Raw genomic sequence first — 17,589 nt, forward strand, 5'->3', positions numbered from 1 at the left:
GAAGGCCGGACCCATTGACTCGTGGTTTTTAACAATATGGCTTGCTCTGTGCCCGCATTGTTTGTCCGCCGTCGATCTCGAGATACCACTATTATTTTTGGCGACAGTTCAGGGTTAGTTTGCAAGAACGTCGGGAATTATCCACTCGATCGCCTCAAGAAACACGGAAGTGTGTTTTAATTACCTCTGCGGGCGGACAATTAATATAAAATAGAAATGTGGCACAGCACTGAGTCATTTGTATTAATAACCGCACCGCGCATAATTATGAATATGTAATGTAATAATTTGCCTTTTCTTTGGTTTCGCCTAGCTTCGTTTATCTCCGATTTTAGCCATAATATGCAGCTGGGCCAGAGACTGTGGGTTGCTGACCTGGTCTCGCTTCATCTAACAAAGAGGCCTCACCTTCAAGCCCATTTTTCGAAAATGTGGGACTGGCATTTTAGCATAACAAAGAAATTAATTTACACCGATCAGTTCCAGATGTTGTGATAATCAGTTCATCAGATATCGTTTATTTTTTTATAAAATAGATAAATTAATTCATATACAAATAATTATTATAATTGTACATTTGACTTCATCTTTTATTAAACCATCCAATAGTTAAACGTAATTTATACAAATTACAGTCGCTGCAATACAAATTATGCAAAATAATGTATATAGTTTACAGTCACTGTAGAAATATGTTAATTTAGGTTGAGTCCGACTTTAATCGGTTGGCGAACTCAACTTGCTGGATCTCCCTCCACTCTTTCTTTGGCTTCATCCGCTTCAGCTGGCCGTCCCAGACCAGGTCGATCAGGCCTCCCTGCTTGGCGATCACGCTCTTCACCCGGTTCGCGAAGTCGATCGCCGACTCGCCCTCCTGCCGGTACATGGGCGGCAGGTACCACACATCGCACACGATGGCCCACGAGGTCATCATCATGTACAGATACTGCATCATCGAGTACTTCGCGCTGTTCCAGAAGGCGTCGCCGAATCTCGGATCGTACCTTGAAGGCAATAGATAAACCAGGCTTAGTTTCCATTTTACGATTATTTGAATTAGCAGGTACTCACTTAATGGCCACCGGGTAGATGACGCCGCCAACTTCGAAGCTTCCCTTCTTGAACTGCATCACCGAGGTGTTGTTGATGCAGGTTCCCTCGGGAAAGATGAGAATCGGTGGGTTGTTCGGATCCGAAACGTGCTGCTTTAGTCGCTCAGCCACTAAATGCCGATCCTTGGCCTCACCGCGCTCAAACCAAATGTGAGGAGAAGCTCTGGCCAGAGCTCTTTGCAAGACCCCCAAGAAGCCTCCATGGCGTTGGCCGATCTAGAACACCGAACAGAAGCTTATTATCTGTTTTTGAGAAAGCACGCTGCATTAGAAAACACAAAAAGCAAAAACGGTAGACATGCAAAACATAAAACCATCACCAAAGCAAACTTAAAATCGGGTTAGTACCTTCTCGTGCATATTTTCGGAGGTTTAATTATTTAATTTCAGCCCATTGTATTAAGTCAGATCTTTTCCAGAACTTTCTCGAATTTAGACACCGCAGTTTTCTTATTTCTAAGTAATATATGCCAAATTTAGGGTCAGAAATTAAAGTATTGAAACCGTTTCGGACCAAAAAACTCATCCCTAATTTAAGCAATGTTTTAAAAGTACCAATAAATAAGTGTAACCCTTTTATAAGGAGTTAAACTTTGTGTGATTCTATTTACTACGGGAAACCAAGAAAATAGGATGTTAAGTATAAAGATCGTGATTATTTCCATACGGGGTTAGTAGCTTCAGGTGCCAAGGTGGCCTTACCAGGGAATACGTCGAGTCGCACATCAGGACCAGCACGTCGATGGGGCTGGTGTGATTGGCAACACAGATGCCAGATGACGGGCGATTATCCTCATTGTGGTAGGTTATAACCGCTGAAATTGCGCTGGACAAAACGCCGAAGCACATACCGAGCACCTTGTGCACGAGATCGCGCTTGAAGGGCCCGTCCTTCAAATATCCCACTGCAGCCGTGCAAACTGTTAACCACACTACCTAAGATTGCACGAAACGAGAATGGGAACGGTAAGGGAATTCAATTATTCAGGGCTTCAAGGTCTTGAGCATAGCTTCGTAGGTGGCGTCGCTGAAAGTCACTGGAGTGGTTCCCTACCACCATCCTTACTTTCGGTTTTTTCACTATTGCTACGGAAGTTTCTGCAAATACATTAGTTTCAAATCCAACCGAAGTCTTTCGGTATCACAAAATCGTAGAGCAACAAAACAGGTTCTGTGATTCACAAGTTCTTTTAGGTCAAAAAGATTTCTTTACAGCCCATGACATAGGTAGAGCTTACACTCCAATAAAGTTTAAAGGTCTATGTTATTATTCGCACATGCGAAACCACCCCGCAAACAAAAATTACCGGGGGAAACCACAAGAAACAGCTGAAACTTATCGCCTGACGTTATTTAGGAAGGTAAATCGTACACGAGGGCCGTCGAAGTAATAAACGTAGCAATAAACAAATTGTTTTGATACCATGTCGCTTATCTTACCTGATTCGCATTCTTGGATACTCGCCCAGCAAACGAACAAACTAAAAATCAGCCAAACTTTACATTACAAAAGACACACATTTAGGCGAGGACGAAAACAAAAGCCAATAATGCAACACAGATTAATACCACAAAACTGCATCTTTAATAAAATTCATGCATGCATTCTCGACTCGACTTTCTGGTTGAACTCGGAACTGCTCAATCTTATCGGGTTGCTATAAAATAATTCATGTCAGCAAGGTTGACCGAAAGAAAACGAGGCATGTACGTATGTTAATATGCGTCGGGTCTAAACTCCATGTACACAAAGATAATGGCTATCGGCCAAGGCACACTCGATGGAACTCTTTGATATCATGGTTCGAACGAAAATAAACCGTTGAGCAAAATGTATCTGCAGTTACCAGGCTGCTAGTGAAAGTCTGAAACCCATGAGTAGTTTTCTTTTTACAGAGCAATAAATCCCTGTATCCTTATGGCTATGAAATAGAGACCCAAAATTTAGTACTTTAGATCCAAGGAGGACGTACAAAAAGATGCGATTTCGGGTGATACATGCATGCATTTTTAAACTTAATATGAAGCCAGTTTTATGTGAAGAATTTAAGGTAAAAGTGCTTTCTCACCAAAGAATAGGTACAATCGGTCGATAATATAGCCACATCCAAGGGAGATGTATGGTTAGCTACACAGAACCCAGAAATTGTGGGCTTATATTGTTTATTGTGGAACTTGATAAAGGAGGACATAGAACTTGAAATAAGGCGGAAAGTAATTTTGAATGCCAAGCTCGCTAGATAAAGCCGTAAAAATCGAAAAGGTAAACAAGCCACAATGGAGTTTGATAAAACTGCAAATAAAACCTAGGAATTAAATAGTTTTATTAGAGATTGATTAAATTATAAGACGATCACAAAACAAATTAAAGAACGGTGGAAAAATTTAATAAGTAATTCATATAGTTAATGATTAATCAACAAAAAATTGGTTATATCACTGCTACAAGAGCTTTTATCTACGAGTTTGAGGCCAACACACTGATAAGTATCTGAAAAAACCTCTAGTAAGTTAGTCAAGCAGTTCAATTACTAAACGCGAGATTCAGAACCTTCCGTATATACTATTTTTTGATTAAAAATTCATCAAGTAGGCAAATATCTGCTGGTAATGAGTTATGGAAAGTATTTCTCTTGTTGTAAACATATTACGAACAGCTTCAGTCCGTTTGGTCACTTTCTTTTCGTAAAGGGTAATTGCCCAACAGACCAATTCCCATGCATGATGTTATATCACGTCTTGAGTGCGAATAAAATATTGACGAGGCCAGTCTTTGAGGGTAATTACTGGCATGCATGGGAATCGGGGCAAGTCGGGTGGTCATTGTGGAAAGGCCATTAAATCAACCGTTTATACTCACACCAACGAAGCAGACCAGCACTCGGAGTGGCATAAGGATTACGTATCGGATGAAAAAGCCAAACACCCAAATGGAAGTTATTTTCCAGGAAATAAATTCGTAGTGCCTATTGGTGCGAGTGAGCATGTTCCAGCTCTTCAGCTCCTCCGCCTCGAAACGCGATGTTACATCGTCTTCGATGATGGCTTCCACGCCTGACTTGACGTAGTCCAAGCATTTCTCAAAATCAAAGTTGATTTCATCCTGAAAGCACAATGGTATAGGGTTCACAGAGGTGTCTAGAGGAAACACAACTATCTTTCTACCTCCTTCTTTGAGGAAACTGGCTTCTCGGGCGCAGGTTCCTGCGCCTGGGGCAGCAAAACGGCGTCCCTGGTGATCAAGGTGGCTCCATTGGTGCCTTCTTTGGAATCGGCGTCGTCCACCAGTTGCACTCCCTGTTTGTCCTCAGTCTTAGGATTTTGAACGGAAAATTGTTGGTTTTCTTTGGATGCTGTCTCTATACTGACGCGGCCGTACTGGAAATATGGATTTGATTAGTTATTAGCGAGTCAAGTTGGTGGATTATCTGCAGATAAGAATTTCATAACCATAATCAGGCGAGGTAATGACTGGCGTTTCACATGTGACCGAAAGGTGTTAGATATGCACGCACATGAAACGCACTCCAAATCAAGGATAGTTTGAGAGTGCTGATACTACTGCCCAAACAAGACTCGCGACTAAGTTTGCCGTAAAGTATATGCGTACGACAGACGCAGTTTGATAGTGCTCCAAAGCTGACTATATTTATGGACTTTGGATTACCTTAACTATTCGTAACACTACACCTTTTCGAAGTCAGCCGCTGCATTGTAGCACCTTTCAATGACTCTCGTTTATTCACAAACCGAAACCAAAACAATATTTACCTCGAATATCCTTAGGAGAAGGTTCACATACGCTTTTCGGACGCCGATTGATTTGTTTATGGCGGAAATAAATATCAGAAACGAGAGGAATCCCCCGATGGGGATCCAGAAAATGTCCAGTAGCGCGGTAATCATTTTACATTTGGTTCTTGGGACATTAGTTATTGTCAAGAGCAAAATGCTTCCGAATTGTGTCGTGCCAATATATACAATGTTAAAACTCTTTTTTTTGCTGTAGAGGGAACTAGAGATGGGCTTTGGCTGTGTTGAAAACCTGCCTCGTGCCCGACAACCTGGCCCGCGTTCATCTCTAACGGAAGCGAACGAAACGGGTGGAACTGAAACGATAAGATGCGGGATGGCTTGTTCCACAGCAGGTCGTTCCTTGTAGGTAGAAACAAAGGTGCACTAAAAAAAATGGGGTTATTTGTTTTTTTAATTGAAAGCTCAATTAAGATCGAGGAAAACACAGTTACAATTCCTCATAAGCTTCAGAAATGCTACAGTCAATTGGTGATTAACAAATAAGAAGAAATAAGTTGCTACCAAATATTGGTTTATCGATATCTTTATATTCGTAAAACACAATCATATGAAAATGGTAAGCCTGTAAAGTGTAAACTTAAATTATAAGCCTTTGATCTGGTATATTTAAGAATTTAATTGCATATTTAGACAAAAAACAGATCAAAAAATATTTAAACCATTGACCATTCGACGGTCAGCTGATGACAGAAGCGACAGCGAATCAAGTCAACAAATCGAAAACCGCTTGAGGAATACCCCTCACATTCCGCAGGTGCAGCCACGAAACCGATAACAGGGGAACGCTGGAATCAGAATAGACAAGTGGATGGTGTTCCCCAAGTGTGTTTTTATGTTGGCAGTTCCGTAATTATTATTATTACTATTATTTATTGCAACGAAGTTTAGTTTTTAACACATTTATGTTATAGTTTCGCTTAGTGCAGCGCGATAGAGTGATGCGTATATGAAGGAACATATATGTGCGCGTGCCTAATCGCTAAGATATTTCTATGTAGTTTTCGTTTGTATACAATAAGTGCCTTTTATATGTTAACGACGATGTCAGCCAGCAGCAACAGCAATGCAAACAGCCTGATCGAGAAGGAGATCGACGACGAGGACATGCTCTCGCCGATCAAGTCCAACAATCTGGTGGTGCGGGTCAACCAGGACACGGACGACAATCTCCAGGCGCTGTTCGACAGCGTCCTGAATCCGGGTGACGCCAAGCGCCCGCTGCAGCTGCCCCTGCGCATGCGGAAGCTGCCCAACTCCTTCTTCACGCCCCCGGCGCCGTCGCACTCGCGGGCCAACAGTGCGGACTCCACCTACGATGCGGGCTCCCAGTCGAATATCAGCATCGGCAACAAGGCGGCCCGCGTCATCCAGCAGCCAGATGACCAGTCGCCCATCGCCGCCATCCCAACGCTCCAGATCCAGCCATCTCCGCAGCACAGCCGCCTGGCGATACATCACTCTCGTGCCCGCAGCAGCCCCGCCTCGCTGCAGCAGAACTTCAATGTGCGCGCCAGGAGCGACGCAGCAGCCAACAATCCGAATGCCAATCCGAGCAGCCAACAGCAGCCCGCTGGGCCCACTTTCCCCGAGAATAGTGCCCAGGAGTTCCCAAGCGGTGCCCCGGCCAGCTCCGGCCAGATCGATCTGGACGCCATGAACACCTGCATGTCGCAGGACATCCCCATGTCCATGCAGACAGTGCACAAGAAGCAGCGCTCCTACGACGTCATCAGCCCCATCCAGTTGCAGCGCCAACTGGGCGCCTTGCCTCCGGGATGGGAGCAGGCCAAGACCAACGATGGCCAGATCTACTACTTGAAGTGAGTATAAGGGCTCTAAGGTGTCTACATCTTTATAAGGCAACCACATGTATCTCCACCTCAAAGCAGTATTTGATAAGACAAGATAAATCTAAAAGATACTCTTTAGAAGATGATATGTATGGAGTAATTTAAGAGTGTCTGTGGTTATCGTTTTTAGACTAAATACTATTTTAATTCATTTACGAGGCTGACATAAAGATCTCTATTTAGTCAAAATTCGGGAGGACTTCTTATGCACATCAGTATTACTATCCGAATTTTGCTCCAAGAGATTTCTGTGACAGCCCCGAAGGGTATAAAAAGTCTTAATTAACCCATATTTATAAACTAGGCAAGCTCTAAAGTCGAATACATAAAGCCAAGAAATCCAAGTTTTTCTTCAAGAACTGGGGTACTTGTATACATATGACACGTACTTCTCTTTACAAAATTAATCATTCACAAATCACAATCACCGATTTTTGGATAAGCTTTTGAACAGCTTTATTTGTTCCAAAAACATTTCAATAATCATTTTTTCTACTTGCAGTCATACTACAAAATCTACGCAGTGGGAGGATCCCAGAATTCAATACCGCCAGCCGCAGCAAATTCTAATGGCCGAGCGAATAAAGCAGAATGGTAGGTTCCATCCGGGATTTCTTGCATCAAATAAGTAAATCGTTAACTGCCTGTGGCTGCGTTTCATTGCTAACCCGCCTGAATCATCCCTGGAGAACTCAATGCTATAGGCTAGGCAGGAATCAAATAGGCCATAACTCATTTCATCTAACGCATGATCAGCACTAAAACCAATTTCAGGGAATTTACTAAATTTGATTCCTTTAACACTTTCCTGGGATTGGGTCGGATTCTTATTATTTTGGCATTCGGAAATAGATGGTTCGAATCGTTAAAAGAAAAAGATTTTTGATGTGCTGCATGCCGTTTGCAAAAGCCCCTAGGTTATCATCCGCTTACACTGAAGCATTACGTTTTAGACCTATTTTAATTTGTTTTTATTTACTTTCGTTTGTAATTCATTGTTTTTGTTCGATAGATGTTTTGCAAACTACAAAACAAACTACCACATCGACCATTGCTAACAATATGGGTCCACTGCCGGATGGTTGGGAGCAGGCAGTTACCGAGTCCGGAGATATTTACTTTATAAATCACATTGATCGAACGACTTCATGGAATGATCCCAGAATGCGTAAGTCTCGATCCAAATCCGAAAAATCCAACACCCCAACTAGCGTAAGACCACGAGACACACAGGTATCGTAGAGATATCGCTAGATAACACTTGAGTGCGCAGTGGGCGGGGGCAGATCACGTAATTCCCATGGCATCTCTGCTTTCACTATAGTACTGATCTTCAGATAGGACTGAAACACTCCTAATCTTTCCCATGCCTTCATTAACACCCCCTATCGCCATATATCTTTGCAGAATCTGGGCTTAGCGTGCTCGACTGCCCAGATAACTTAGTGTCTTCCCTCCAGGTAAGCATATTCGACCACTCCATTTGGATTACTGAGTTCCACCACTCTTTCCACTTTCAGATTGAGGATAATCTTTGCAGTAACTTGTTCAATGACGCACAGGCCATTGTAAATCCGCCGTCTTCCCATAAACCTGACGATTTGGAATGGTATAAAATTAATTAATTCAAATGTATACATCTGTATTAGACCTAAAAGTTTTATATTTTGTATTATTCTAAATTAAATATTTTTCAAATTTTATAGTATTTCTTTACATACATGTTTTTGAATTTCGTGTGCTTATTAATCATAGCATGGTTTCCATCATTTGGCCGCTGGTGCATCATCTCCGCTTGGGGGTTTAAAATGAACGAACTGATTGAAATGAAAAATCAGCGTGGCTAACGAATTCAGATGACTTTCGATCGCCAAAGAGAGAGTTCAGGTGGACAGAAGGTGTGGTCGGCAGCGATGACTCATGCCGAAAACCGCATGCCCTCGACTTTTGTAAAGTGCCAGTAAAAGAAGGCCATAATTGTTCTCTAATATGTGATTATTGGATGATCTACGTGTGCGTTCTACCTCTTTAGGCATGGATTCGGGGCTGTCTAACCATTGATAGAGACGCTGGAGTAACATTCTTCTTAAGTCACCATATCTTCACGATATTCGGTACTATACAGTCATAGAGCTGATGCTTAGATCACTACTGGGGCATGATTCACAATTTTTTGAATCTCCTAATTTGCCCTGAATTATGCATTACTTGATAGGTCGAAATAAAGTCATAGCTTGAGAGCCTAGAATGTGTTTGTTCCATAAGATATTAGTTTGTTTGCTCCGTTGTGCGAACAATAAAAAGCCCTTCGTCATTTCGTTATCTATTAAATATTAGTAATTTTATTTTTAACTATAATAATCTTACAATTTTACAAAATTTCTATAAAAGCGTACAACAACAGTAATTTTTTTTTTGCCGATTCTCTTGCGTCAAGTTCATCTCTCGAACGATGGTGGCGAATACTTCGTTTACGTTTATCCGATCCTTTGCCGATGCTTCGATAAATGGACAGTCCCACAGTTGTGCCAAGGCATTTCCTTTGGAAAGCATACAAGAACAAGGCATTAGGAAGGTCGGACCTATTTGGTTTTGGGGTGCAGGTGCTTACCTTCAGCGGTGGATACCTCTCTTTGGCAATCTAAATCGAATTTGTTCGCGACTAGTAGGATGGGTGCTGGCTGACTTCCTTTAACTCGAGTGATCACATTTTTCATACTAGAAATATCCTACAGAACGAAAACAAAGGAATTAGATATGCAGTATTGGTAAAAATGAGGTAAAAAGTAAAGCAAATTTGACGACTCCCGACGAAACTCGTGGCTTTCATACCTGAAATGTTTGATGGTTCGTAAGTGAATACATTACAATAAAACCATGACCATTTTTGATATAGAGATCTCTCATGGATGCGAATTGTTCTGTTCCCGCGGTGTCCAGTATTTCCAAAACGCATGGCGAGCTGTCCACCTGCAAGAGAATGGCTTTCATTTATTAGTAAAAGTGGTACGAGGGCGTTGAACTTAAATAGGAATGTCTTAAGAACTTGGGCAAACATTTGCTCTCTTGACTCGGGACGGATTAATTGGAATAGTTATTTACTCTCCAAGGGGTATGTCAATAAGTTTTCTTTCCCGCAAGTAAAACTGCAGTATTAGGGGTTGTACAAGTGCTTTCTGTAAAATGGGGTAGTATTTATGATGGTGGGCATGTGCGAATGCGGAAGAAATGCTTGCTCTTTGTCTTCCAACATCATTAGATATATTTCGTTCTGCCGAAAGCGGCCTTTATGCGCTTGCATCTGGTTCTTAGAATGAAAAGCCCGTTTCCGAGATTCATGAAGTATCAGATATCCGATGAACTTATGCCTGTGAGTGTGTGTGCGTCATTTACAGCGCACCGTGGGCGGAGGGGTTTGAAACCCCTTTTTAAAGCAACTATAAATAAAATATTAAAACATGTAATTGTACATGGCAAATACCCAGGAGTGACTACTCTTTCTTAATTTAACTTCTCACAAAAAACATGTATTTTCGGCCTATATTTTTACCATTGGCCCACTGTGCACTGAGTGTATATTTTCGTTTCTTAATAGTTATTTTGGTGAATATTTAAAACAATTTCCCTGGGTACCGGCTATGACAAATAACTATGAAATAACGCTGTACACACAACTTTTATCAGCAATAAACTGGAAAAAACAAACACCCAGCTCGGTGTAGGGCGCACATTGTATCTTGAGAACAAGTTTGTCGGGCGAAGTGAAACGAGAATTGCAATATAAGGGAACGCAAATGCAGGTTGCAGAGTCCGAGTCCGAGTCTGAGTACGAGGCGTTATCACTCCGCTCCCTATTTTACTAACCCCACAGCTGCGGCGCCCATGATTCATTTTTAAAACTGGCTTGGCCATTAATCCTTACACAAACACCTACGCCTATGCTCAAATATGCACATTTGGATGCACAGACGCTGGTGAATTTATGAACATACATATGTGCACGAGCGTACATATATGTACAATTAATCGCCCATTATATGTATCTACATATGTATGCATACTTATGTTTGTATGTGCCCGCGAGCACAGACGTTCATATGTATATGCGTGATTACGCTTAGTACATACATGTATAAATATACGTATATATAGAGAGATATGTGCGTGTGTCTACGTTTGTAAATTGATTATGTCTGGTACTCCCGATATCGGCCATACGAACGGTTTACGTACCTCTATTTCCTTGCGGTAGAAGTCCTCGATGGTGGGATCATACTTTTCAATAAAGCATCCCGACACGAATTGCACTGTGAGGGCCGATTTACCAACTCCCCCCGATCCGAGCACAACAACTTTGAATTCGCGCATTGTTAAATCAGCTTTTTTGTGTTATTCGATGCGTGCAGTATAGATGCAAATGTGTGTTCTATACGTGTTTATATTTAACACAATTTGTGTGTATGTAGTTCAACTCAAAAACCGTTTACAAAGCTAAATATTATGTGTGGATTGACATTGCGTTTCAATTTTCAATGCACGTAATGCACGTATGTTGGTTCGCTGACAAAACTGCGCTCTACAAGTTCATCGTCCTCAGCAGGAATCGTTTTTCATCCTTCTTAAACACATATTATATTGTAAAAATATAATAATCAAATGATAATTGATAAATGATGACACTGACACTTATGGGAAAATGGAACGATGCATATGTATAGAGGAAATGAAATAATGGTTTTAGAACAAAAATGTTAGGGGCAGATACACACGACAATTGTTTCGGTTATCGATGAGCCTGTCGTCGGACCATCGAAATAAATAATTTTAATAAATTTCAGTGAAAAACAAATTAAAGATCCAATAAATGTAAAATGATAGCACTTTTAGTCATCCAGACGGTCCACAACATTAAAAACATAATCATGTACCGAAGACCTACATAATTATCCCATTGGAATGGTTGAGAATTTTGACAGATGTGAAACACCAAAGTTCACAGACGATCTTAAACAATCCTAACCAGCTAATAAAAATAGCTGATTATCCAAAATTAGTCATAAAAGTCTGCAAAATCTAAAACGAAATACAAAAACAAACATTTTGTATGTTATTATTTCACTCTTGAAATGAAATGACAAAAATAACAGCTGATGCTAAGAAACCAACACTACAGGCTATTAAAGAGCTTTAGTAGTCGAAAAAATAAGCTCGCAATTACCATTAGAATAAGAAAAATTGTCTGTTTTTAATTTTTGGAAATCATTATTACGCAATTATAGTAATTAAATGAAATAATTTTTATGATACAAATTCGCATAGTATGCATAGCATTCTTTATCTGTTTAATTGTTGAAAATTTAGCAATTCAGAGAGACACCCTAAATGGTTAAAGCAGCTGTGATTAGTTTTTAAATTGCTTAAAACAAGAACCATATGCAATGTGTTTATTTTTTTAAGAACTTTTAAAACTAATAATGAGTACTGGTGATACAAACATTTTGTAGAGTTCCCATGACATATGGCAAGGGCTTAACAGGCCCGAGATTCTTAAATTCAGTAAAATTCTGTTTTATTAATAGTTTAACACCAAATTTGTAAAACGATGCGAAAAGCTTATATCATCAGCTGATCAAAAAATATTTAAGCATTCCTTTAGGTGTTCATTGGGCACCAAAAAAAAAAACTAAAAATTACGTAAAAAATAATTTAGCATGTCAAAAATTACTCTGCAATAATCATTTAATTTAAGAATGTTTATTTATTTTTACCATACTATTTCAGTTTATTAAACTTTTCGGTTCATTACCATCGTTCCGAATCCATGCGTCTGCGAAATCGTAAATGTATCGCCCCTAGCCCACCACCAACACTTCTTTCTTTCCGGTGTGCTCGTTGAATAGATCGGACGAAATGGTGGGAAATCCAATTAATTATTTGAAATCATCTAATATTTTGCAAACTTTGATGTACTAAAACGCCCGTTTCACCTTCCTCTAGGCTGCACACAAGTCATTCAGAATAAAGCAGAAGCTGGCTAAGAAGCTGAAGCAGAACAGATCCGTTCCCCAATGGGTTCGCCTACGTACTGGAAACACAATTCGGTAAGTTCCATATCGATTTTTCTTCAAATTCAAGGGGTAATTTAAAATATATGGCCAGAAGTGTTTGTTGATGTAGTGCGGCGTTTTAAAAATGTCAGACTTCAATGTTTTTGCGTTATCGTATTTTTCGCATCCGAACGGGAGCCACCGGTTTATTTTGTCAAAACAAATAGGGTTCCTTTAAGAACTGGGGTAACTTCAAGTTTTAACAGCTGTCACATGCCTTTTGAGTTTTAATCAAATGCTAGCCTGATGAAACAAAGTTTTGGTGGGAACTGGAAAACCGCCCAGTTCATAATCACCAAAAATCAATTATGAGCCAGACTGATTCGAACTTTCTGTTTCTGTTTTCAGGTACAACGCCAAGCGCCGTCACTGGAGGCGTACCAAGTTGAAGCTGTAAGCTGTTGATTCCAGGAGCTCCACGATTTGTTGGAATGCTGAAGATCTTTTCAAGAATATAAAATAAATTCGTTTTCAATTTTCGGATTAAACCGCTCGTTTTCTTTGTACGTGGGGTTAGGAGGGGATTTCTTTAGGAATGCCTCCTAATTCAGAAGGGGTTTTATGATTTTGCAGAACTTGGTCAAGTTATAAAAACTATCTCAAAAGGATTCTGCTTTGCTTGATTATCAAAAAGACAAAAAACCATTTGATGATTTATAGATAACTAACTATGGGAGTGCATTAGTTTTCGGTAATCTGTGAAATCCACTATAATTCTGCACCCACGATTATGTCTACACTATATCAGCTTATATTACAACTAAATACGATTTTTGGCTAAGATGTTTGCCAAATCAAAGAAAAATGTCAGCTGGTGTTCCAGCTTAAGGCGGATTCCTCAGATTCTCGGGTAACTACAGGACTGGGCTGTAGTCATGCCACCTTATTGGACAAAACTTATCCCATTTGATCATCAAAATTTACTATATTTCTGTACAACGCTGACCACCTGCCACAATCTCAGTTCTTATCTAAAAGCACATTGGCGGGGCAAGCTCAAAGTAAAATACTTTCCAATTGGGTCAATTATTACAGACTGTAACGCGTACAATTTATTAATTCTGGATTAAAAACTGTTTATTCCGCGGGAACTTCGATGGTGCCCTCGTTCAGTTCGTCAATAACATCGTGAGGGTGCTTTCCGTCAACGGTGCAGCCGACGCTCTGGGCGGTTCCCAGGACCTCCTTGCAGGTTCCCTTCAGTTCGCGGGCCATGGACCTGGGCCTCATCACGCGGGCGATGGCCAGAATGTCATCGAAGGCAATGTTTCCACTGTGCTTGACTGAAATTTAAGGCAAAAAGGGATGTTAGTCCACTGATGAACCATAGGCCATAGGGATGGGGCACATTTGGGCAGTCAGCTGGGAGCTTTGCTGCACCAAAGCCATGCCCAGAGCCAAATGCCCTTGGGATCCCAGGATAAACCGGCCACACTCACTGTTCTTCTGCTTCTTGCGGTCACGTGGGGGTTCCTTCAGAGCCTTGATGATCAGCGAGGCGGCGGAGGGAACCACGGAGATGGCGGCCTGTCGGTTCTGGATGGTCAGGCAGACGGTGATCTTCAGACCCTTCCAGTCGGAGGTGGCCTTGGCGATGTCATCACCAATCTTCTTGGGCGACTGTGGGGACGGGGCAGACATCTGCATTAGCACAGGCAGGTAAACAAAACAAGTTGCATGCTTACCAGACCGAGGGGACCGATCTTGGGGGCCAGGGAAGATGTGGCTCCAACCTCTCCACCCACGCAACGCAGGTACACTGTAATTGGAAATATAATGTTATTTTCGTCCGTCACTCAAGTTCCGTTTCTCAGTTTAGTTGGGAGCTTAGGTTTCCCCAACTAAACTGTGGGTTGGAAAACTTACCCAATTTGACTTCCGTGGGGTCGAATTTGGGAGGCATTGTGGTATCTCGGCTTGAACAGTCCCTGCAAAGCAAAGATTATGTTATTTTTTACCGATTTTTTTAAAGAAATTTTTAGCTCTTGTACTGTACCGGAAAAAGACACACAGAAAAAGAAAGAAGAAGAAAGATTCCGGCTGAGTGTATGAGAGTGGTCGCGCGTTATCGGAACGAAAAGAGACTGTTTTGGAACGCGGAATCGGAACGAGCTCAACTATTATGGAACCTAATTTTCATCAAAGTATTTGCTATTTTAATGTTTGGCTTAAATATTGGTAAAACAATGCTTTCCACTTATTTCATGCCATTGGGGACCTAATTAAAAAAAGTCAAATCCAGAAATGTTGAGCATAAGTAACCGATATATACAAGTTGAAGACACACCCACCATCCGATAACAGCTGACGTGAAAAGCAGCTGATCAATAGAACTTCAACTTAACTTGTTTTACTAAATTATAACATACTAAATTATTATATATAAACTCCCAAAATGTACCTCTCTCTCCCCACAGCTCTGATTAACAAAATTGCATATTGCGATATGTATGTTTTGGTATTTTATAATCGACAAAAACCAATGGGTTTTAACATTCAAAAATCGCATTACCAATTCTACCAAATTTGGATGGCGGAATAAGTTTGAAATTCTTGGGTCTTTAAACCCTTAAAGACCACCCATCGAAAGAATAGTAAATGAATGTGATGACAAATATAAAACCTTGTAGTCCAATATGTACTTAATAATGATCTTAGATCTCATTTCACTTTCAACGATTAGAATTGTAACCACAATATAGAGTTCGGTTAAAAAGATTCGACCTGCCTCAACTAGAATAAAAAATCCTGCATCCCATATTTTTTTAATAAGGTATGTGTTCGCAAAAGCATCTCCATAGCCCGTTCGAAACCGCTGGCATCTCCCCTTGTGGATCGCGCCCTGTTTACTAGTGGCATGCTATGTGACGCCATTCACCTCTGCCAATCAAACGTTTTGTTTACCCTCCCATCAGAGTGCAAATTATGCTAGTCGCACTACGGCTGAGACAGCATATGGTACCAAAAAGGAAATAAATAGTAAGCTGGTCAAAATTTTACGGATGACGTTTAGGTAAAAAATTTTATTGGCAAACGTGTATCTTGTTACTTAGTTATTCAAACATGGATGCTTCGAGTTTCTGTTATATTTATTACAATCGTTAGAACCAGATTTAAGATGTAGAGCCAAGTAGCCTATAACAGCATCTTTGAATAAATTTGTTTCAGATGTAAATGCAACAGAAATTTACAGCGACACAATTTGCTTATTTGTCCAGAGCAGTATTGGTTTTAATTGCGATAACACACTCTTCTCCGCACGCCTTGAGAACGGTGCACTGCAAGCAAAGAAAAAAGATGATTACAATCGATTTTACGAAATAGATGCTGTACGAAACTCACCAGTAAGTCCTTGCCATTCTCAAAATCTGCACGCAGTTGTTCGCCCAAATCACCGTCTGGAACCTTCAAGTCTTCACGCAAGTCTCCGCCCTCGGTCATCAATGTAAGGAAGCCGTCATCACTTATAGCTATCAACTGAAGGTCTTCCCTTTTAACATTGGGAACGTCCATGTTATGAGTAGATGGGCAAATATCTTCATATCTGTAAAGATGATAAACAAATCAAGGTTTTAGTTATGGTAAGGGGATTTGGCTATTCGCAGACATCTTGCATTATTTAAGCTAAAGCCTTCCAGAGAACAATGCATTGATAATTTATTGGAAGAAGATAAGATTAGCGGCGAAAACTTTTCGATGATAATGTTCAAGAGCACCCAAGACGAGGCTACCTCTTTGTGTTGCTGCTGCGACAGATGTTCGTATACTCACTTCTTGTTGGAGAAAATATCAATGCCAACCATGTGAACCTTGGCGTGTCCGTGCTTTCCAGTCTTTGAAGTAGACATCTCGACAATCTTGCATGGCCGGGACTTCAGCATGACGAATCCGTTTTTGCGCAACGCCGAACATTGCATGGGATAGGTCACCGATGCACCAGAGTCAGTGGTATCGAAATGATCGTCCAGGTCAGCCATATCTGCCACGACAAAAGAAATTGATTCCATTAATTATTTTGTAATTAATTACGATTAAATGTAAACACACTTCAACACAAAGGCGGGCACAGCCAGTGAAGAAATCACATTATGTACATCAGTGTCCTATAGATACATACGGAGGCAGACAGATTCGCACACATGCGAATGCGAGTGTGAGCAAGCCGAAAAAATGCATACATATGCATGCGTATATCGGCAGGCCAGGCACGGCACCTATCCCTGTGTACATATGTACCAAAAATGTCGCATGCCAAATGCACACCCAAGCACTTTAATGTTCAAACATTTGAATTGGCAAAGTCATCGAGACACGGCACTTGAAAGTTGTGTACTGCAGAATCGTTGATATGCATACATATGTGTGTAGGTGCTTTCTTTCGCACATATTGAGTGTGCAGAGGCGCCCGGAGCTCAAACCAACCAGCTTCCACTGATTTTCCAACTGTCTGGCCCAGCTCCAGCCGCCTGCAGACACCTCCTGCGTTTTCCGGTGAATTTGGCAATTTTTTAGCCAAAAAAATGCAAAATTACTAACCTACTTGCAAAGTCTAGTGACTGTTCCAACCGAAGATGTAAAATGAAAGAACCCTGCTATCGAATCAAACCCACGTTTTGTTTCCGGTCAATAATAAGAGAGGAGCAGTGGTGCTTCTTAGCACTCGGAATTTTCGGAGCATTCCACTTTTGCTTGATTTTGAAACGG

At 40.9% G+C, this 17,589-nt stretch overlaps 6 protein-coding genes and 1 long non-coding RNA gene across 11 annotated transcripts; 3 read left to right on the forward strand and 4 right to left on the reverse strand.

Moving 5' to 3' along the window:
* Positions 1 to 480: 480 nt before the first annotated feature.
* On the reverse strand, positions 481 to 5,158 carry LOC108026884 (glycerol-3-phosphate acyltransferase 3-like). 3 transcript variants are annotated; one of them, XM_017098084.3, is made up of 7 exons: positions 4,884 to 5,158; positions 4,278 to 4,490; positions 3,973 to 4,215; positions 3,182 to 3,418; positions 1,815 to 2,048; positions 1,072 to 1,328; positions 481 to 1,004 (listed from the first exon to the last, which is right to left on the reverse strand). In XM_017098084.3, exons 1-7 carry the CDS (start codon positions 5,016 to 5,018, stop codon positions 701 to 703), a joined length of 1,623 nt encoding a protein of 540 aa, XP_016953573.1. In that variant the 5' UTR covers positions 5,019 to 5,158; the 3' UTR covers positions 481 to 700. The 3 variants fall into 3 exon arrangements, with proteins under 3 accessions (XP_016953573.1, XP_016953571.1, XP_016953572.1); XM_017098082.3 differs by lacking the exon at positions 1,815 to 2,048; XM_017098083.3 differs by lacking the exon at positions 3,182 to 3,418 and having other exon boundaries at positions 4,884 to 5,156.
* A 566-nt stretch (positions 5,159 to 5,724) lies between these two features.
* LOC108026926 (transcriptional coactivator yorkie) lies at positions 5,725 to 8,494 on the forward strand. Of its 2 annotated transcripts, XM_017098137.3 has the most exons (5): positions 5,728 to 6,748; positions 7,281 to 7,372; positions 7,791 to 7,946; positions 8,186 to 8,238; positions 8,299 to 8,494. In XM_017098137.3, the coding sequence occupies exons 1-5, from the start codon at positions 5,889 to 5,891 to the stop codon at positions 8,401 to 8,403; spliced, it is 1,266 nt and encodes a 421-aa protein (XP_016953626.1). In that variant the 5' UTR covers positions 5,728 to 5,888; the 3' UTR covers positions 8,404 to 8,494. The 2 variants fall into 2 exon arrangements, with proteins under 2 accessions (XP_016953627.1, XP_016953626.1); XM_017098138.3 differs by lacking the exon at positions 7,791 to 7,946 and having other exon boundaries at positions 5,725 to 6,748.
* Positions 8,495 to 9,092: 598 nt separating this feature from the next.
* Positions 9,093 to 11,493, reverse strand: LOC108026950 (ras-related protein Rap-2c). The gene is made up of 4 exons (XM_017098163.3): positions 11,012 to 11,493; positions 9,611 to 9,748; positions 9,390 to 9,507; positions 9,093 to 9,318 (listed from the first exon to the last, which is right to left on the reverse strand). The coding sequence occupies exons 1-4, from the start codon at positions 11,144 to 11,146 to the stop codon at positions 9,161 to 9,163; spliced, it is 549 nt and encodes a 182-aa protein (XP_016953652.1). The 5' UTR covers positions 11,147 to 11,493; the 3' UTR covers positions 9,093 to 9,160.
* A 1,052-nt stretch (positions 11,494 to 12,545) lies between these two features.
* Positions 12,546 to 13,373, forward strand: LOC108026566 (60S ribosomal protein L39). The gene is made up of 3 exons (XM_017097517.3): positions 12,546 to 12,691; positions 12,776 to 12,879; positions 13,234 to 13,373. The coding sequence occupies exons 1-3, from the start codon at positions 12,689 to 12,691 to the stop codon at positions 13,280 to 13,282; spliced, it is 156 nt and encodes a 51-aa protein (XP_016953006.1). The 5' UTR covers positions 12,546 to 12,688; the 3' UTR covers positions 13,283 to 13,373.
* Positions 13,374 to 13,902: 529 nt separating this feature from the next.
* LOC108026529 (60S ribosomal protein L12) lies at positions 13,903 to 14,903 on the reverse strand. The gene is made up of 5 exons (XM_044092347.2): positions 14,882 to 14,903; positions 14,752 to 14,813; positions 14,571 to 14,644; positions 14,325 to 14,505; positions 13,903 to 14,168 (listed from the first exon to the last, which is right to left on the reverse strand). Exons 2-5 carry the CDS (start codon positions 14,786 to 14,788, stop codon positions 13,963 to 13,965), a joined length of 498 nt encoding a protein of 165 aa, XP_043948282.1. The 5' UTR covers positions 14,789 to 14,813; positions 14,882 to 14,903; the 3' UTR covers positions 13,903 to 13,962.
* Positions 14,904 to 15,879: 976 nt separating this feature from the next.
* Positions 15,880 to 17,565, reverse strand: LOC108026951 (eukaryotic translation initiation factor 5A). 2 transcript variants are annotated; one of them, XM_017098164.2, is made up of 4 exons: positions 17,422 to 17,565; positions 16,657 to 16,864; positions 16,228 to 16,429; positions 15,880 to 16,163 (listed from the first exon to the last, which is right to left on the reverse strand). In XM_017098164.2, exons 2-4 carry the CDS (start codon positions 16,860 to 16,862, stop codon positions 16,092 to 16,094), a joined length of 480 nt encoding a protein of 159 aa, XP_016953653.1. In that variant the 5' UTR covers positions 16,863 to 16,864; positions 17,422 to 17,565; the 3' UTR covers positions 15,880 to 16,091. The 2 variants fall into 2 exon arrangements, with proteins under 2 accessions (XP_016953653.1, XP_016953654.1); XM_017098165.3 differs by having other exon boundaries at positions 17,426 to 17,444.
* Positions 16,333 to 16,757, forward strand: LOC127011019 (uncharacterized). The gene is made up of 2 exons (XR_007764025.1): positions 16,333 to 16,466; positions 16,524 to 16,757. It is a non-coding gene; the product is annotated as an uncharacterized LOC127011019 (long non-coding RNA).
* Positions 17,566 to 17,589: the final 24 nt, after the last annotated feature.

Source organism: Drosophila biarmipes, chromosome 2R, assembly GCF_025231255.1.
Source record: "Drosophila biarmipes strain raj3 chromosome 2R, RU_DBia_V1.1, whole genome shotgun sequence".
Lineage (NCBI taxonomy): Eukaryota > Metazoa > Arthropoda > Insecta > Diptera > Drosophilidae > Drosophila > Drosophila biarmipes.